This window comes from Mauremys reevesii, linkage group 1 (genome assembly GCF_016161935.1).
Source record: "Mauremys reevesii isolate NIE-2019 linkage group 1, ASM1616193v1, whole genome shotgun sequence".
NCBI lineage: Eukaryota > Metazoa > Chordata > Testudines > Geoemydidae > Mauremys > Mauremys reevesii.
Genome location: NC_052623.1, coordinates 338773242 through 338794968, shown reverse-complemented (window position 1 = coordinate 338794968; position 21727 = coordinate 338773242). Strand labels below are relative to the sequence as shown.

Below are 21727 nucleotides of genomic sequence, written 5' to 3'. Positions count from 1 at the left end.
AAGAACTTAAAGCTGGGTCTCCCTCATCCTAGGGGAGTATACTGACCACTGTGCTTTTGACTACTCTAGTCTCACACTTGCTCCCCACAAATCCCATTCTGAACCTGAGAAATGGATACATTGCCATGAAAAGTTTCAGTCCCAACCAACAAAACATTTTGTAAAAAATTCCCAACCAGCTCTAGTCTAAATATTTCATTTAGACTTCAGCACTTTAATATTTGTTATGTTACATTATGTTATAATTTATAAGGTCAAACCCAAATATTTCTAGATATTTTGTTCTGTGAAAAATTCCAAGATTTCAACTTTCAAGCCTGATTCAGAACAAACCAACATTTGAAGTCTCAGATTTTCCATGGGGTGGAATTTCCATTTTTTGACCACTTCTAATTAATACCAATTGCAGAGATCGTTTTTGTGGACATCTGTACCTTAGCAAGATGACTGAGACTCACAACTACTTTCTCAGACACATAGATTAATTTTAATCTTCATCTTAAAGGTTAAACATTTCGGTATCACTTGTTCAGTTTTTCCCCACTTTAACTTGTTTTTTGAATGATTCAGCCAGGCTTCAATCCAGTATAAAAAGTGTTTAATTTGAAGCATGTGAACAGCTGGATTGAAATAATTCAATGGGACTGCTCCACCTGCTTAAAGTTAAGCACATGCTTTGCGGGACTAGGACCTAAGTGGAGGGAAAATTGAAGCTGATTAAAATCAGATGTTCAACAACAATGTTTATTTAGGAATTTATCACAGTTGGAAAGTGTGACAATCAAATGCACTCTGGAATCAGATAAACGGGAGGCTTCATTGTTACAGTCATTCACTTGGAAGGCAGAACAGGCTGTACTGCAATTACTTGGTCAACTTAATTAAACTGTGACTGTAATTTAGATGAGACTTACTACTTAATGAAACCAACAAAATCAAAACATGTTTAAAACACAGCAAAAATAGATGAGCTCTGTATGGGATAATTTAGAGAGGAATATAACAATTTTGGCTTAAACACAATCTTGGGCCAGATCTTTAGCTGGTGTAAAGTAGAATAATCTCATTGACTTCAATGGGATTACACTGATTTACATCAGTTGAAAATGTGGCCCCAACAGATTTTTCACCCACCCTGGATGAAATTCTCAAATGTATGACATATGACTATAAGACCACATGGATGCCACTTTCATCATTATACATTATACATACATAGAACAGTGATCACAGAGCAAGATAATTATCGTATTTGACACAATAATTCATAGCAAAGATTGTGGTCACCAAACTGTCATACTATGTGTTGTTACATATGGCATATGTTTGCCTAAAAGAGGTCATCTGATCCTAGGCTGCTCTACATATGTGTTTATAATTTAAGTTGGTATAATTTGAGTTGGTTTCATATAGATTGAGAAGTTGAACAGTATTGTGAAGAAATGTTTGTATTTTGGGCTGGAAGAAAGACAATTTGGCAATTTAGAATGTCAAGTAGCAAGTATTTAAAAAGCATGAGCAGTTTAATTTCATTTATTCCTATAGTGTCTTCAAGTATCCCTTTTTCAATGAGAGCGTGCAAAAACAGACTCTTTGAGCCAATTCTCCCTGAATGTTGATGATCTGTAGAAACTGGACTCTCTGCATAATTTTGTAAAAACCAAAACCTGACTGAGATTTTGCCAACCCACACTGACTCCAATCTGACAACTATAGGGATGAGTCAAAATTAACACTTGTATGTGAGCTACCAAACTTTGGAGGTCAGAATAATATTTGATGGGGTTCTGCAAAACCCAAACACCAAAATATGGGCTTCTCTGATCATATCTGAAATTAATCAGTATTATAACTACACTGCACAGCAATACTGTGCATGGTCATCAAGAAACAAATACTATAAATGTTGGCTTACAGGCTCTACGTCTAAAAAGGTCTCGTGTTCATCCTTATTTGCACTCAATCCTTCAATATTCTCGGACACATCTTCACTTGCATACAGAAAATGGGGAAGTGTAATATACACTGGTTTTCCTGTTATAAAAAGACAAGCAAAATTGGAAAGTCAAGCCTTAGTCTGGTTTCTCTTATCTGGTACCTCACCTGAGGACATTTTATTTATTTATATATAAATAAATATCTATGATGTGCACACAAATATACACATTCAGTAGGAAGATTTACTAAACCTAAAGCAGAGAGAGAGATTCTATGGGGTCTACAATCCTATTGGCATGTAGATAATTTGCATGAGTAAAATTAATTGCTATTACAATTACAGCATATGGGCCAAATTCCCAGCTGTAAATTTACTCCAGTGGAATTACATTGAGTTAAACACCTGCTGCTTTCATCCTATATATGCACATATAGTTATCACATCATGTATATGAGATCTCACGGACACAGGTACTGTGACTATCCAAAGCTTTTATACAGTGGATGAAGCTCCTTTTATTCTTCCCCACACAGAGACAAGGGATAATTTAGCTCTGAGTGTGTAAATGGTATTAAAACTTCCATTGCTCTTTCTCTTCCTTATTCATCTCTCATATTTTTATTTCTTGCATTTGTACCATCAAAGCTAGATATATAGCTCCATCACCACAGTCTCTGAGCATCTCTGAAGCATTCATAAATTTATCTTCACAACATCTCATGAAGGTAAAGAAGTATTCAAATCTCTGTTTAAGGAATCAATGTTTCAGAGAGATTAAATTATTTGCCTAGGGTCACACAGGAAATCTGTGGCAGAGTCAGGAATTGAATCCAAGTCTATTGAATCATAGTCTAGTAACCTTAACCACAAAACCACCCTTTCTCCCAAGCCAAATGGCTTGTTTGGATTAGTGACATTTTACTACTCTACCTCCTTTGCAGGCGCTAATGTCCAGGGCTCCAGATGATGTGCAATTCTTTGACAGAACAGTTTCTGTGCAGAAGCATTTATTTTCTGGAGTTTCAAGAGGAGATGCAAATGCTGCACGAGGAACTGTGAAACGATACAGGGGGATTTCCTTCACAGTCTGCTCACTGTCAAATATGCCATAGATAGATCTGAATATAAAAGAGAAATGTTTCATTTGCCTCTAGTTTATATTGTATTTACAGGTGCTTTGGTTGCTAATACACATTCATGTCCGACACATTATAGAGACGTCCTACCTTTCTTGTTTTTTAAATGATAAAGTGCTCTTGGCAGCTGCTCGGATGATTCCAGGCTCCCTTCGCCCTGGATTAGCAGTTTGTGGAACTGCCCAGACAATGAACAAGAGTACATGACATTTCCAGAAAAGAGACACAGGCAGCGGTGACTTTACAAATCTCAAGAAAAACTTCCTAACTGTAAGAACAATAGGACAATGGAACAAACTGCTGAGGGAAGTCATGGAACCTCCTTCACTGGAGGTTTTCAGAAAGAGGCTAGATAGCCAGCTGTCTTGGATGGCTTAGATTACAACATATCCTGCCTCTTGGCAGGGGGTTAGACTAGATGACCTTTGCAGTCTCTTCTAACCCCATGGTTCTATGATTCTATTATATAAAATACAGAAACATAGACAAAAGTATACAGTTAAGAGTAAATGTATAAACAACTCCTTCCTAGGCACAGATCTACAGTGTCTGCGGTGGTGGAATGTTTTAAGTCTTCCAGAGTGGTTTCTGCCTGGCTATATACTAGAAAAGTTCTAATGGTATTACTACGTCAGAGGTGTGATTTTTTTAAATGATATAGTGATACCAGTATAAGCCCTAGTGTAGACGTAGCTCTACCAATATAAAGGTGCCTTATATTTGTATAACTTACTTCACTTGGCAAACTGAAATAAGATATACTGGTATAAACCCTTTTATACTGATATACCTGCATCCATACTTGGGGGTGGGGGAAGGTGTTACTGGTGTAGTTAAAGCAGCAAAACATTCTAGTGTAGACAAGCCATTAGAAGAAAGCAGTGTTCTGAATGTTGCCGTGTCCTATATTAAGTCAACCATTGCCTTCTCTGACTGCTGAGACTAGGTCAGAATTTAGGGAGACCCTGTATGGTACTACTAGAAAGAAGCAACTATGATTACTTGATCTGAGAATAAAGACACAGACAAGGCCAGGAGAGAGGGATAGCTCAGTGGTTTGAGCATTGGCCTACTACACCAAGTGTTGTGAGTTCAATCCTTGAGGGAGCCATTTAAGGGGGACATTGTCAGGGACAGTATTTGGTCCTGCTAATGAAGGCAGGGGGTGGGACTCAATAACCTTTCAAGGCCCCTTCCAGTTCTGTGAGCTAGGTCTATCTCCATATATTTTTATTTGCATCCAACAGCCTGAATGAAGAAACAGTTTCTGTCTTCTTCACCAGGTACATGAAAAGTCCTTTGCTGTGATTGGCAGATTTCAGTTTTGGGGTCCAAGCTGCTCCATGATAAGAATTTGATTTATAAACCTTAATCCTTTTTTATGCAACCTTTAAAATAAATGATGCATTTTAAAGAAGAAAAAGCTCATTCCCGGCACTGAAAATCAAAGTTGAGCCTGCAAATGTGTCACCTGGGAGAATTAAACTTCCGTTTCCTTTAAATCTATTGAGCAGTGTTTGTAACTACCCCACTGGAGCATTCAGGGACATTGTATGGCAACAGCAGAAAAGACAAACTGAAAAGAAAAAATGCAAGGAGATTTATTAATTTTTTATTAATTATTTATTTATTTGGGGTAATATATGTCATATTCTGAGAGACAGCAGTTTGATGTATTTGGCTATGAATGGTGAAATACACACCTGTACAGATGGCCGGTGCATCAGTTAAGCTCCACATAAGCCCTCAAAATAATATTTAAATACCTCGTGCTAGCCCTATGCACATGGGTGAATTATATTATTAGCCCTGGTCTACACTGGGGAGGGGGGATCGATCTAAGTTACGCAACTTCAGCTATGTGAATAACTTAGCTGAAGTCAACGTACATAGATCGACTTACCGTGGTGTCTTCATCGTGGTGAGTTGACTGCTGCCGCTCCCCCATCGACTCTGCCTGCACCTCTCGCCGAGCTGGAGTACAGGAGTCGATGGGAGAGCGCTTGGGAGTTGATTTATCGTGTCTAGACTAGACGTGATAAATCGATCCCCGCTGGATCGATTGCTGCCTGCCGATCCAGCCGGTAATGAAGACGTGCCCTTAGGGTATGACTACACAGCAAGCAGCAACCTGTGGCAGTGAGTCTCAGAGCTTGGGTCTGTAGACAGGCTCACAGGACTCATGCTGTGGTGCTAAAAATAGCTGTGTAAACCTTTTGAGCTGGAGCTTGGGCTCTGACACTGAGGGTGGTGGGTTTCTGAGCCTGAGCTCCAGCCTGAGCCTAAGTATCTACACTGCTATTTTTAGCACTGTATCGCAAGCCCAAGTCTGTAGTCCCAGGCGCTGAGACTCACTGCTGCTTGTCATGTAAATGCACCCTATAGGCCAAGTTCTGCAACCCTAATACTTTGTACTACTTGTTTGAATAGTCCCTTTGAACTCAATGGGCCTGAGTCTCCTCTCACATCTACCACTGTAGTTCTATGATCCTGAATTACACCAGTGCAAAGGATCAGAGACTCAGAGGCATTGCAACTACTCATTACTCAGTACAACTAAGGGTGGCAGAATCAGACTTTAAGTAGCCAATCGTGAACACAGCAGATTCACATGGTTAAAACCAAAGGTTTGTTTATTGAGTTGCTTCAATGACCCAAGACCAAGCAGAGCAGTTTCAGCAGCTGTCTTAAATAGTTTTTCAAAGAACATGATTTTTGGTGAGCACACACAGGAATATGTGCACAATATGGATCTCTCCATTTGCCCTACCTGCAAATATCGGAGGAAAAGAAGCGCAGGATCCTGTCCTTCTTTACAAAAGGAGGAAATGATGCACCATCTATGGATGAAATAAAATAAGAGCTTGAATGTAATTCCACTTTTATGACATGAGATCATTGATAATGCCACATTCAGCTGTGGTCTTTTCTATACATTTCTGACAAAGAAAGACAAATCTACTGCCTGTGCACACAAAGATTTATGCAAGGCATTGGCCAAGTCTTGTTTTCTATTATAAGCCTGATTTTGGAATCCCCTCTGAAGTCCCTAATAAGTCCTTTAATCTTAAATTTGGCATATAAAGTCTGTGGCAAGCAGGCAATATCTTTAACAAATATGAGGGTATGTGCCATAGAAGATACGGGGCACACAAAAGTATTGATTGTGACTCCCTGCTGCCTTGTAGATTCAGCTCCAGGATTTATGTGGCTAGGTTTGAGAACTGATTTTCAGAGATGAACATCCTGTTGACTCAATTGGAATTATGGATGCTTGGCGCTTATAAACATCATATCCTTAGGCTTTCGAACTTGTGTTTCTAACTACATATTGACTTAATATCACTTCCACCATCCCACTGAAGATGGCTCCTGCCCAGAAGGATGATGTAACAAACCTCTAACCAGTTCAATCTCTGTCTCCTGTAACCGCTTCTGTTTAGGTTTTATACAGCACCCATCACAGAGTTCTAAATGCTTCTCTGGTATCTTTGCATCCTTAGCCTCGATGACAGGAGCAAGGAAACTCTCTTACAGACCATCACTTGACCTCTGTTAGCAGCAGAGGCTTTTCTCATACAAGCCTAGATTCCATCCAACCACATGTCTGTGTGCTATTCCTAAATCCTAACAGCCTAGGAAATGGTTGGCAAAACCTGACTCACTTTCAAATCCTTGGATGCGAATGTTGCCTATGGTGTTTAATTTAGTTATCTAAACACTTCATTTTATCTAGTAAGGGAAAACAGCTCCACAAGAGAAGGAGGAATTCTTGCCATACAGAACTCTGATTTGCAGTTGGCCTAGTTGAACCTAGTGCTTGTTGTGACAACAAACTGAATATCCAATAAACACTGAGTTGGATTACACAGTGACTAGTAGTCATCTCTGGAGGCTGCTAATTTTACTATTAAAAATCTTCTGTTCTTTTGCTAGGGCACTGGGAATTTAAAAGACAAATATAGAGTCTTTTGACAATTTAATGCAAGCAAGCCTTCCTCTTTAAACCTGTTACCACAATTACATTTCTTTCTAGGATGAGGACAGATTAACAACCATAAGAGAGACAAAGAAAAAGAATTAGAACAGGCACAATAGGTTCAGCTCCATTTCTGGCTACAAAACACTTTCCTTCATTCTCCATCCATATCCTCTCAGATACAATACCTGAGTTTATACTTCATTACCTCACGAGAGCCACTGAATCCATTTACCAGAGAATGCATATAGTCTACAGTCTGCAAGCCTGGTTTCACCATGGCAAGGAAGGAAGAGCAAAATAAAGGCAGAGAATGGGAGAAAGGTTCAAGTCAATGACGAAAGAGATGGAAAAAAGTTCTAGGAGCTAAGAATACTGCTTAACAAATAATCACTAGCACAGACTGCAATAAAAAATCAATCCTTCCTGACTCAGCCTTCAAAAGAAACTTAAGCACTAGTAAGGTGTTATATCTGAATCACTTATGTGTGCTTTACTGTAAAGAGAATGCTCTATACTAGCTAGCACTGTATAGTACAAATAAACCTGCTTGTTTTCACACTCTCTGGCTTAAGACCTATTGGGAAGAGAACTGCAGGTACACACAACATGCAAGATAAACTGTTCCAAGTTTGTTGTGTCCGCTTGTATTATTGCGAGCGTGGAGTCCCACGGGATTAATTTCTTGGCCCTCTGCTCCTTCCTATCTATCTTCTCCCTTTTGGTCATCTTGGTCTATCTTTAATCTTAGCTATTGCTTTTACAATGACAATGGTAACACAACTGTACATGCATTTTGACACCCCCGTGTCCACCCTTGCTACTTGTTTTGACCAAATGAATTTGTGTTTTCATCTGAACTTCCTTCATCTAAGTGCTTCAAAGAGAGAAACATTACACATATCCTCCAATGTAACGCTGTATCGTCTGTTACCTGTCTTTGCTCAGACTCCCATTTGCCGCTACTGTCCATGCCTTTAACACTTTTACTATTGCAACAGCCTTCTTTATGGCTTCCACAAGCCCAGGCTCACCAGATTGCAGCATCTGCAGTACAACACTTTCTCTAGTGTAGTTTTTCCATGAGCACATTACTTAACTCTTTGTAGCATTTTAGGACCCAGATTGTATTCAGATATTACACAAAAAGAAATCTCCGCTGCATTACACTGTGCACACAATTAAAAGGGAAAAGACGGCTGGAATCTTTTCTGTGGCCCATGGTGCTTTCACTAAGACTGGAATTCTCTTATGAACAGAGGAAGAGAGAGAGTAGGCTCACCTGTTCCATTGACCATGTCACAGTGGTCAGCCCAGAGGGAAAGATTGCTTTAATGAAAAATAAAAACAGTTCCTGGTCATGCCACATACCATGTATTGTTTAATGTAATCTATTTCATTACCCAATTAGCTACATAGCCCTGCTGTGTAGCTGCAATCACTCACTGCTGAAGCAGGGTCTATGTAACTGAACAGGGATGCTTTCAATACAGAGAAGTCCCCTCCTTGATGCAGGGGGCTGTTGTTTTGATTTTCAGAATCACTTCACTTGCTCTTCTCATAGAGGTTTTGGGCCCGAAACTCCTCAGTTACACCATTATAGCTCCACTGACTTTACTGTAACTATTAATGATGTAAGCGTAAGGAGAGAAGGGCTCTGAATTTGTTCTTCCTTTGCATGCTGTTTCCTTTCATCAGAAATCAATGTAATCTAAGCTGCAATGTGCACATTTTGATCTTTGCAAATAGGGAAACATCATGAAGAAATCTGATGAGATTTCCTGGTTAAAAAGAAAAGCACAAAAGGCTCAATGGCCACTTATGGAAATAAGAATCCCAATTTAATGAAGTTGAAGTCTTTTGAAGTGTAGGTCCAAAAGTTTCAACAGTATTTTTATATATATGCTTATTTTATTTACATTTACATATGAATCCCTCTGTTTCCTAACACTGGTAAGATATTTGGTAGCATATAGAGCCTTGTCTTAAACAGAGATCAGGTGAGATGGAATATATGGACTTAAACATGTGCTGCATAAGTATTCACTACCAAAACCAAATGTTCTAGATGAAAAATATAAACAATATCTATGAAAACAAATGGAACGGAAAATCTCTGAATTTCCACACACCCTGAACAATCCTTCCACTGGTTGTTCTTCTTGTAACTCCCTGTGAGAAGGCCTGACAGATCATATTGTTTTGGGGATAAAGGAATAATAAAGATTGCTGTTAGATACAAAATCCCTGTACCTTCTCAGAAATGTCTCTTGTGACACTACATTAGAGCAATATTTAGATGTATGGACATGGACAGAATTCACAATAGTTATAATTAATTGTGAATTGCCTGGTCTGGAGAAGTCAATCTGCCCCCACCCCAAATTTCCTTTACCAGGTTTGTTTTATATTGTAATGGATGGTTATCACTGTCTGGTCTGGTATTGCTATGACTTTCTAACTTTAATGGCTCCACAATAAAATAATCACTAGTTCAAGGCATTGAAAAAGGTGCAAGAATAGAAAACAGTGGCAATTTCTTTTGGTATTTTTATTGGGCCAAACTGTATTCAATCATATCCTGTGAAACCAGTGGCAAAGGGGATTAAAGGGATCTAATCACTTGCAAGGGAAAACAGCAGCCACTCGTTAGATTACACTATCCATAACTCCCTGAAATTCAAGGCCATAATGGACCCATGGTGGGCTAAAAGAGAGACTATGGTTTTGCTGATCCTAGACCTAATCCAGCATTCACTGAAATAAATGAGTTTTTCAATTGACTACAATGGGCTCCGAATCAGGCTGTAATGTCTTGTATAGAGTCATGCATAGAAAATATGCATATTTCTCTTATAAACAATACTTGTGGTACCTTTTGTTTTTATAGGATTGAATTATTGCAGTTTTCCTTATGTCATCTTTCCCATTAAAGACTCTGTACAGTCCATCAGATGTGCCATTATACTGCAAAAGACACAAGAACAGGGAACAACAGTTTAGTTTTACTGCTCCTGGGACTTTTAGCAAGATCATATATGAATAATTGTCCTTTATGTTCTTATTCTCTATGGACTTTATGGTTCTTATTCTCTTCCTCACCATGCAAACATCAGGTGTGGGTTTTTGTCCTCATACATTTTGGAGTTACGGTTGGGATGGAGATTTTGATGAATGGAATCACCTATTTGTTAATGCTAATAGCAAACAGAAACTAAGAACCTGATTCAGGAAAACACTTAAGTGTGTGCTAAACTTGATATACACAAATAGCTCCATGGGGACTTAACTTGCCTCAGTTTAAGCACCTGAATTGAGTGCTTTGCTAAATCAGGACCAGAAGGGTCAGATCCTGCCCCCAGTGCATAGGTGCACTAGTGTGGAGAGACGGTATAAAGTATTTCTTCTTATCTAAGCAGCAGCTGGGAAAGATTCCAACCAACTAAGTGCTAGAGGAAAGACTAGGAAGGTGGATCTCTTCTCATATCTGTGGGTGCCAGCCCAGCCAGCTAGTACAAATGTTGCTGTCTGCTGTACATGCTGGCTGGGTATCTATCTTTCTCTCTGTTGCCTCATAGTAGAGGAGCAGACAAATACATAGTAATTCCCAAAGGGATTCTAGCGACAGGACACTTTCTCCAACTCCAGCCACCTACACACTTATCCTTGAAATGTTTGGATGGTTTTGACCTATGCCACTCTGCCTCGCTGCCCGTCCTCTCCCACCCATGACTGTGCCACACTGTAACAAACAGAAGAGAGCACATTCTGCTGATTTTATCAGGTACAAGAATGCCACTGAGAAGCTCTCTGCCCCCACTTCCAAACCATCATCATTATAGGCTCCATTCCTGAAACAGAGTCCACACACACGTGGACTCTTGCACAGAGCCCCTGTGACTCCAGTGGGACTCTGTAAAGAAGCAGGGTCCACACGTGGGGATATTTTTGCGGGATCAGGATCATATGGAATGGGGTTGATGCTCTCCAGTCACTTCCATTGATTATGGCCATTTCTTTCCTCTTTTTGCTTCCCATGAGAGAATGCCGATATCTGTGAACAGGGGAAAATATTAGGGCATGTCTACACTGCGTTTTAAAACCCCCGGCAACGCATCTCAGAGGAAAGGTCTACTGAATTGGGATCGCACTATGGTGATGAAAACAGCAGCATAGACGTTGTGACTCTGGCTGTAGCATGGGCTCTGAAACCCACGCCCCCTCCTGGGTGTCAGAACCTGAGCTCCAGGTCAAGCCCGAACATCTACACATTTTTGCACCCTAGCACAAGCCCCCCAAGCTTAGATTTTATGGACCCAAGCTCTGAGATTCACAGCCGCAGGTTTTAAAAGGCAGTGCAGACTTACCCATAGGTGCTATCTCCCTAAACTGCCACTGTCAGGTTGTCCAAGTCTCTTTCCACAGAACGTTCTCTACAGGTGTTTCTCCTCACAGATTTTACTTACAGGGTAGAAGACACCAATTGTTCGCTCCACAGGAAATATTACTTTCTTTAAGAATGGGTCTTCGTAGCCCCAAAGAATTTCTTTCACACTTCTGGTTTGTAGCATGAGCGATTTAGATGACTTGATCCATGTATTTAGCAATATCTGTACAAAAGAGTTTTGATACATGGCAGGTGCGGCCTGCAATAATAATAACAACAGTTAGTATGATCTGGTAGACACATTCAGTGCCAAAGAAGATGTATTCGTTATTATTATTTATATATGTACTGGGGGACAGACTTAGCTGGGACTAATAAGGCTGTGAAATGGAGTAAGGGGAGAAAGGCCTTCCCTAGCCCTCTGTGCAGCCTAACCAGAGCGCAAATTAAGACATGAGGCATCAGAGCAAGCTGTTAGGGTCACCGATCCCACACTGCAAGAAAGCAGGTGGGACGGGTGCACAGATGGTCCAGGACTGGGCAGAGCTTTCAAGTTAGCATACGCTTTGTGGAATTAGGGCCTTGAGATGAATTTAGGTGCTTAACTTTGTGCATACAGGTTCGAAAATATTAGCCTTGATTAACATTGCTAAAGCACTTGGATGCTCTCGAGCGAAAGGAGCTGTGTTTATCTAATTTAGAATTAGAGATGTTTTTAAAAAAAACACAAATTTGTCACACACACACTAATATTGTCTCCTTTTGGTCAATAAGCATTGAAATTCAAACATTTTCAAATGCAAAATGTAACCATGCTGTTACTAGCATTATAATTACAGTAGTTCCTCAAGGTGCCAAACAGCATGAAGGCCTAATGACATAGCGAGAGAGTCCCTCGTAGTTTGCATAGACAAGATAGACAAAGGGTGGGGAAAACAGAGTGTTGTTATTCTCATTGTACAGATGGAGAACTGAAGCACAGAGAAATCAAGCACAGGTCACATAGACAGTCTGTGGAAAAATTGGAAATTAAACCCACACCTTGAGAGTCCCAGTTCAGTGCGTTAACTACAGGACTATCATTCAACTCCAGATTCTTCCTCTCTGTATTGCACAGCATCGAGCGTACTAGTGTTTGTAATAATAATTAATAAATGGTAGTTGTTTTAATAAGGGGCTGTTTCATAGCATCAGTTTTAAAGCAGTTCTGCTTAAAATCTGGAGACACAAGATAATACTGCAAAATATTAGTCTTAACTCAAGATAATTCAGCAACAAAGTCAAGAGCCAATAAGAATATGCATTTTATAGTGTCAGTCAAAACCAAATGTTCTAATTATATGAAAATACACAAATAATTCAGGCAGACAAAAACAAGTGTAGTACCCCTCTACGGATCAGGTCCCAGGCTTCTTGGGCAAAGTGTTTTTTCTTAAACAGACTGTGATCTCAACAGGACTGGATGGCTAAGGGGACAGTACCCCATTGGCACTAATTGGCACCATTGTTAGCCATTATAGTAGGGAGGCCAAGTATAGAATGAGCATGGGATTTGTTCCAGCCCGTCCCTCCAGAGCAGGGTTTAGGAGACTGCCAGAACAGTGTGTAAAACCCACAATGCACTGCTTGCACTGCATCGTGGATAGAGGGAACTCCAGTCTCCAAGATAATCATTTTAATTTCACATTAAAACTGGCCAATAAACTCCTCTTGCCCTATGTGCATAAATCCCACCTGAAAGGTTTTGCTGCTGGCTTTGTGTTTTGTTAACACTAATTGGTCCCTGGGCCTGATTTGCATTTACACTAAGCACGGTACATCAAGAGTGTAAAGGAGCCTTAAATTACATGCAATATATTCCCACTTTCAAGCTGCTTTTACACTGCCAGAGTGGTGCAAAGAATCAAGCCCCCTGTGTTTTAGGACAATGGCGCCCACCCTGCAGTTTTGTTATTAGCTATAACTTCTCTCCTCTTGCCCTTAATCCTTCAGTACCCAAGCTGGGATATTATTGTTTCCTTTCTTTACTTACAACAACAGCGAGATTGATGCATGTAAAGGTGTCGTTTTCGGACCCAACTGACATATCAGGCTCGAAGCGAGCAACATTTGGCAGCATATAGGACACGGTGTAGTCAGGATGTTGAGTGATATTTTCTTTGGGTAAATATCGCATCCTTAAAATACAAAAAAAAAGCCAAGCATAGTTTAACATTGATTTTCGAGCCATATGGCTCACTGGGCATGACTAGAGCTGGTTTCTCTTGTTTGAAACATTGCTGGAAAGTTTTCCTGAGGAATTTCAAAACTTTCTCAAGAAAAATTTGCACCATTTTCCAACCAGCTCTAACTGTGGCAGGGAAAAGACTGTAAATTTGTCCCTTTTTGGGAACATCTGCACCACGGTCAGAGGTGTGATGGCAGCATGTGTAGATATACCAATGTTGTCTTTAATCTTGGTAGCTCGGGTACCAATAGTAGGGAAGCCATGGCAGCACAGGCTTCGTTGTAGACTAGCAGCCTGAGTAAGCACCCATGGTCCCAGGTGGGCTTGTACTGCTCTCACTGAAGCCGATGCTGTACTAGCTTCACTGCTATTGGTAGCTGTGCTAGCTAGATTTAAGCTAGCTCAGGTATACCTCCATGTGCTGCATTCAGACACCCCAGTTGCACTGTTATACAGCCTTAGAATTCCAAGAGTATCTGTGAAAATACTATGTTTCTTGTGAAATATTTTTGCCTCTTCAGTAATTTCTTCAATGCATGATTATATAGTCCCCAGCCACACACACATACATATACACTATCTGGATGGCAACAAATATTATTACGCAGCTCTTCAAGTTTTGATCTGAATTAGTCGGAGTTCATCATATCATACATTGTTCAGGTTCTCTGAAAGGATGAGCCTCTCTCATGTGTTCAGGGAGGTCAGTAGAAGCTATTATGATTTGTTTTCCTAGGCCATTATGTTAGAAAGTGAGAGATTGTGTCCCCAGAAGACACTGAAGTGGAAGAGGCCTGTCGCCTGGAGTGAATTGGACATAACAACATGAGTAAAGTTTAGGGTGATTAGAGGGCAAGTGTGAAAAATCAGGATGGGGATGGGGGGTAATAGGAGCCTATATAAGAAAAAGCCCCCAAAATCAGGACTGTCCCTATAAAATCGGGACATCCGGTCACCCTACTAAAGTTAATTACATGCTTTCCTGAATAGAGATGAGCTGCTGAATCTGGGCCTTGGTAAACAAACTTGGGAAAATAAACATTTCGGTGGTTTGAGTTTTGCAGACTACATTAACAGTACTTGTGAACCTTCAGGGCCAACAGTTTAGCTACAGATGCAACAGCGTTGCCAACTTTCTCAATTTTATTGTGATTCTCAGCATAATTGATGCTTTTCTTAAAGAATTGTCTCCCGGAGTCATATGAAGCTGTGAGAATCCTAGTGGTTTTTTTTTTTTTTTTTTTTTTAAAGAAAGCATTTAGCCCTGATGGTTGCAGAGAAAAGCTTGGAAATGGGACCCCCTAAAGATTCACAAACCAGGAGAGAAATAAACGAGGATCTGTCGGTGTTACATGTGCAGATTTTAAGGCATACCTGTTATGTCTGTAGCTCTTTCTCATGGACAGTGTATCATTCAGAAGAGCTTTCAGTAACTTTTAAAATACTCCTAATACGACATATAACATATTTTGAAAGGGTTTGCCTACCTGTATGTGTAAGGTCCAATTTGTTTGAGTATTGGCCGTGATCCATTGTTCATCACTTCCTGTGGATTTTGCACATCATAGAACCAAAACTGCCTGTAAACAGCACTCCCTGGCACAACCCAGTTTTCATAAGCTATTGTACCATTTTCGATGACATCTTCCTGTAAGCACAACAGCAAAACTAAAATTAACCACAGCAAAATTGTTGCTCTGAGCACTCCAGGATAGAGAGGAATGATGTTAGGGCAGTAGCCTAGGACATGGGTATTGAACCCCACTCTCCCTACTCTGCCTCAAACTTCCTTATGACCTTGGGTAAGTCACTTACCACTCTCTGTGTTTCTGGTCCCCAGCTGTAAAATGGGGAGAACAGTACTAAGTCACAGAGGCATTGTGAAGTAAAATGTAAGATTGTGAGGCACTCAAATACAATAGTGATGGGTACCTAAGGGTATGTCTACACTGCAACTAAACACCAATGGATGGCCCATGTCAGGTGACTTGTGCTAAGGGGCTCAGGTTAAGGGGCTTTTTAATTGCAATGTAGATGTGGGGGCTTGGACTGGAGCCCAAGCTCTGGGCCCCTCCCTCTCCCAGGGTCCCAGAACCCTGGCTCCAGTCTGTACTTGAACGTCTACTCTGCAAATAAACAACCCCTTAGCCCAAGCCCTGCAAGCATGAGTCAGCTGACACAGGCCAGCCATGGGCGTTTAATTGCAGTGTAGACATAGCCTAAGATAGGCAGTTTAACATTTTGTTAAACAGATGGGGGGAAAAAAAACCCAAATCTAGCAACAAGTGATAATAAAGTGTCTGCAAACGAGTGGCTTGTGGCAATCATTTCTGATGAGTCTTTAAAACCAGTGGTCTGGCTAGACTATGGAGTCAGATGTACATGAGGATACAATCTGACCACTGATGTAAGTCATCAAGAACCTGATAGAACTTCCAGTGAAGTCAATGGGAACCTTACCATTGACTTTAATGGGAGTTGGCTTAGGTTCCAATACCACATCATTTGAGTATTCTGGACAAGAAAGTTTAAAATATGACTAAACTATGCTTAGCGTGTTGTTTAAGAAAATCTTTACCTGTGCCTATTGTTCAGTGAAGGAATCAAGCTTTAGATACTCAGTAAATTATTTTGCATATAGAGAAGGCAAAACTACTTAGCAAAGAGCTGACTGAATTTTCAATTTGGCCACCGAACCAAAAAATAAGCAACAAAAAAATTATTTTGGTTTAACCCAAAATTGATTTTTTCCTTGTTTTTTCTTGCTGAAACAAAAAGTGAAAAAAAAATCCAGTTTGAATGGAATATTTAATTTTCCTGAAATGAAACATTTTGGTTTGGGGTAATTTTTAACTTTTTCTTTTTTTAAATTAAGTCTAGCTAAATTTCAAAAGGAAACATTGTTTAGAAATGAGAAGGCAAAACATTTTACTGTATTTTGAAAGTACCAAAATGAAATGTTTTAACTTTTTCAATTTTTGTGCCCTCCTCTTTTATTTTTGCCAAACAAAAACTGGATTTTTTGACAAATAAACTATTTGTCAAAAATATTTCACACAGCTCTACTGAGTACCAGTCCTGTGCAATATTAATTAATTAATTTGCAGTACCCACAATAGCAGTAAAAACTAAAATGCTGGCATCAGAGTGTTGTGAATAAAGAAGGGGCTTTTGGGTTAAAATTCTCCAGATTTTCTTTGCATCACAATTTTGCCATTTTGAACTTGCCCAGCACAAAACAGACCTGCATAAAGAAAGCGCTTAGAGAGCGCTACATAAATATGTTGCTTAAAATAACTGCTTTGTGTAAATACAGCCGTTTGTACTCTGACACTCTGATTCATAAATACACTGGTGATAGTTTAAAAGCCTGGGCCTGCTGTTTGAATCTCAGCAGTAATTTATGTGCACAGATATTTGTGTGAGAGGGAACAGAAATGCAGCAGCAACAGATCTAACTTTTCAGATTGTACACTTGCACGGAGAGTCTGAGTCAGCAAAAACAAACAAACAAACAAACAAAAAAGAAAACGGAGCCTTTAATATTGTGTAAGCCCCAGATGGCCAGGGATGTTGGCACAGCAGTATATTAATCCAGGGGAAAGAACGACCTTAAATTATGAGGCCATTTGCAGGAGAGGCAGGCCGGTGCATAGGCACCCGAGGGCCCTGAGATTTCAATAGAACACCAGTTCCCAAGGGTTTCTCAGAGGATGAGCACCTTAAGGTTAATAATTGTCTTCATATTCTTGGGCAGGGGAGGAAGTGGGGAATCCTGGCTATGCTGTTCACATCGAGTTCCCCATATGACCAGGAGAAGGGAGTTCATGTAAGTGCTGTACAAATCCCTCTGCCTGTATTCATCATCCTCTCGGACTGGAGGTGATTCACCTGTGAGGATTCAGTCCTGACCCCATATATACCTGCCATTCTTTTCATTTGTGGAACTGGTAGCACAATGGTTTACAAACATTTAGTGCTGAATCACCACACTGGCCCTCCCCGTCTCCCAGGAGGTAGGTACCATGCCAACTTTGCAGAAGGGGAGACAATGGCAGAAAGGTTAAGTGTCTTGACTAAGGCCTGGTCTATGCACAGTTCTTGTACTAGTATAACAATTTCAGAGAGGGCTGTGATCATTATACTAGTATAGTTATACCAATATAATGGTGCCTGTACCAGTATAACTACATCCAATAGGAAGGTCGTACTACTCTCATTATACAGGATAGTTAACATAGTCTAATTTTTGTGTAAAGAGACTGTGTCAGAGCTGGCATTGGAATGCAGGAGTCCCTTGCTTTCAGCCCCATGTTTACTACACAATGCCAAGCTAGTTCTCATGCTATTAGGCCTTATCCAGGAGCCCACACTGACTTCGCCGCAGCCTCCAGCTAAGCGATAGCTGGCAGAGGTTCTAGTCCCCTAAAAGGCAGGCTGTGGCTATATCGTCACTGCCAAAAAAGGCATGTTTTTGACCGCAGGATAATGAATGCACATTAGCTCTCCTGCTGTAAAATCCTAGTGGAGCTAAAGCACCTGTAGTTTTTATCATGATGTAGCTCAGTGAATGCAACACTAGACGTGCACCTGTGGTTGTCATTGCCTAGTTAACCTTATGGTAAAACCATAGGCGCCTAATCTCCACTAGCATTTTACAGCAGGAGAGCTAACGCGCATTCGTTGTCCTATGATAATACCCCACCTCTTTTGGCAGTGAAGTCAGAGCCTCCTAAGCACTGCATCCCAAAACCACTAACTGGTCTGTTCTCCCTCCAAGAACACATGGTGCCAGGTTTCAGTAGGTCTGAAAATCCAGCCCTGTCTGGCTAGAGGGGAAAGGGGAGTTACCAAAGCAGAAAACGTTAATCTCTAGGGCTGGACATCAGTTTCTATTTTCAAAGGAGCCTTTGCAAGAAAAGGGCTAGAGCCTTTTTTTTAAATGAAATCTGGGATTGTCCTTTACATTCACACCCTCTCAGAACTGGGGCTGGAGAGCATGGCTGGGGACTTTGCAGATCACAGAGAGCAGCTCACCACATGCTGCATTGTCTTGTTTTCTTGGCCGGTCTTTACAATGAAATGTCAGACAGGGACTCCATGCTTTGGCTGTAGCCTCAATAGTTTCTGCTCTCTCTCATATTTGTCAGCTCAAATTAGGATATTGGGAAATCAAGTGCAACCCACAATATGCTTTCCAAATGCTTGATTGCTGTTCATGATAAATGGATGAGACTCCACAGACTGAGATAAATTCAGAAGGGACCATCATGATCATCTAGTTTGACCTCCTGCACATTGCAGGCCACAGAACCTCACCCACCCATTCCTGTAATAGACCCATAACCTCTGGCTGAGTTACTGAAGTCCTCAAATCATGATTTAAAGACTTCAAGTTACAGACAGTCCACCATTTACACAAGTTTAAACCTGCAAGTGACCTGTGCCCCATGCTGCAGAGAAAGGCAAAAAAACCCACACACATACACACACATCCCAAAAAAGAAAAAAACAGGGTCTCTGCCAATTTGACCCACGGGAAAATTCCTTCCCAACCCCAAATCTGGTGATCAGTTAGACCCTGAGCATGTGGGCAAGACCTACCAGCCAGACACCCGGGAAAGAAGTCTCTGTAGTAACTCAGAGCCCAGATAATTTCATATAGAGGACGTCGGGAAATGATTATTTTTTCTTGCAAAAGCTTTCAATACAAGTATATATATATATACATTGTTTTGGTCCACATTTTTCTTGGAAAATATTTTGGGTTTGATTTAAAAAAGTCAGACTTTGAACAGTCTCATTTAAAAACTAAAACCCAAAATTTTTTGACAAAAGCAAATTTTCTGCAAATATTTCTATTTACTTAACAAGCTATTTCCCCCAAAAAATATGGTTCAATGGAATGTTTTTGACCATTTCTAATATCACATTTATTGATTATAGTGTGTTGAATGCAAGATTTAATGCTTCTGTAATGTATTTGTCACAGGATTAAATTCGCTCCATGGCTTAAATGTGAAAAACCAATGGGACCTTCACTCACTTACTCCTGGATTGAACCTACCCCTTTTATCCCCACCTTCCATACATTAGCTAGCAGATTAAAAACACAGGGAATGATGAGACTCAAAAGTAATGGGGACTGGCTTCATTTTGAAGCCTCACAATAATCAAATTGACATGTTTGGTGATGAAAAAACTAAAACAAGGAAAGTTGCTGTTTGACAATGTCTCTGAACAGGCCTCCAAAAGATGCCGACTTCTGGGAAGCTCAAGCTGCCCATGTTGTGAGCACCTCAGGTTGAAGCAAAGCTACTATTGGCCTATCTCAGCTTTGTCACACCCCCTGGCCATTTTATGAGTATATCAGCTGCCTTGTGCAACGGAAAATGTGCATTCCGAATTCTGTAAAACGGAGTCAAATATATTCCCAGGGAAGGAATAATTCCCAGGGTTATATTTTCTAGTTTGTCTTAATTATTTACTACTTTTAAAGTGATGACGACAATGATGAGTCTTATGTAGATTAAAGTCCTTATTCAGGCTTTATCGGGCCAAATCGTGCAGTGCTTTTTCAGTCTCTGCATGCGAAAAAACTTCTATCAAAGTCAATGAAGGGTTTTTATCAGTTAGGCCCTGACTACGGACTGCAGGATTAGGCCCCTTATTACTACTTATTATGTATAGGGCTGTGTGTGGCTCAAAGCAAGGAGTTTAGTTAGTATCACTGATATGGACAGGCAAGCAGGGCCCAATTCTCCTTCCAAATACACTGGTGTTAATCAAGCGCGATCCCTTCCCACTGATATAAAAGAAAGGAGGATCGGGCCTATGATAGATAATAGATAGGCAGAGAGTCAAACTGCTGAGTTACAGTAATCATTATCACCGATAGGTTTATTGCTTAGTATGCAGGAAATTCATCTTGGCAATGTGAGTCTTGCACAGCAAGATGAAACTGGAACACTTCAGTACTGTGTTGTTATGAGCCTAAAAGATTCCAACATGTTATCAGGGATATCCCTGTTATCAGGAGTTGGACGGTTAAGGAACATTGGATTCTACCAAGTCACCTAGGCAGATGGCTCATTACCCCAGGTACATAAGGTGAGTTGGTTAGAAGGCCGGAATTAGAGATTTTGTTGGCCTAAGCATCTCCTTAAAACAGCTTTTGAGGTGTTGGGAAGAGCAGCTAAGAAAAACTTCCATGAAACCTTTTTCTGTCAGAAAATGCTGTTCTACTGAAATCAGAATGCTTTGCAAAACCTGTCATTTCAACAAACCTGGGCGGGGGGCCGGGTGAGCAGGGACAAGGGAGGGAGAAGGAGGTCCAGTGACATCAAAAAAGTCTTGTTTAGACATTTTCTGAATGAGACATTTTCATTTTCTGTTTTGAACTGAGTTTGTTTCATTCTATATTATAATGTAACATTTTAAAAGTCAAAAGCAAACACAAAACATTTTGATTGATCCAAACTATTTTTTAAAAATCAAAATGTCTTCAGTGGAGAATTTCAAAATGTTTGGGTTTCATTCCTAACTGGAACAAAGTCAGCTTCCCAAATCTCACAATCCTTCATGGAACTTCTGTCCACCACACAAGCTCTAGTGTTAGGGGGACTGAACTGGAGCCCTCCTGAGGCAGAGGCAGGTACCTTTAAAGGGGGAAATGCCCCTCTCTGACAGCTTCGCTGTAGCTGGCTTGGATCGGCACTGGATCCTAGCCCTTGCCCAGCTGTTACTGCTGGTGTGTCTGTGGGAGCGCATGTGAAGGCGCAGATCTCCTGAGAGCTGTTCTGGGGAGTGACTGGGCCAGAACTGCATTGCTGCTGTAAGCTCTTGGCTGCAGCTGCTGTTTTCGAGGGTGCCCTGGCCACAGTATAGCACCAGTGCATGCAGCTTCCAGACAATGCAGGGCTGGAGCAAGGCAGCCTGGGTGGAGATTCCCTCAATAGGCCTCTGCCTAAAAAAAACCACTCCAGCCCTGGATGGGAGTGCGCTATACAAAGGGAGGATCCACGGTGTAGGCTAAGCACTCGGGGCTACGTGATGTTAG

The 21727-nt window shown here is 40.7% G+C and overlaps 1 protein-coding gene across 7 annotated transcripts in view; it reads right to left on the bottom strand.

Annotated features, from left to right (window-relative positions):
• CD36 (CD36 molecule) overlaps nt 1–21727 on the bottom strand; it is a 70959-nt gene that overhangs the window by 7007 nt on the left and 42225 nt on the right. For all 7 annotated transcript variants that reach the window (XM_039521597.1, XM_039521664.1, XM_039521727.1 and 4 more), the window contains 8 exons: nt 15156–15316; nt 13474–13618; nt 11521–11700; nt 9930–10021; nt 8337–8383; nt 5846–5915; nt 2870–3057; nt 1916–2034 (listed from right to left, as the gene is read on the bottom strand). In XM_039521597.1, the coding sequence (XP_039377531.1) occupies nt 1916–2034; nt 2870–3057; nt 5846–5915; nt 8337–8383; nt 9930–10021; nt 11521–11700; nt 13474–13618; nt 15156–15316 (1002 nt within the window). The remainder of the gene's footprint in view (nt 1–1915; nt 2035–2869; nt 3058–5845; nt 5916–8336; nt 8384–9929; nt 10022–11520; nt 11701–13473; nt 13619–15155; nt 15317–21727) is intronic.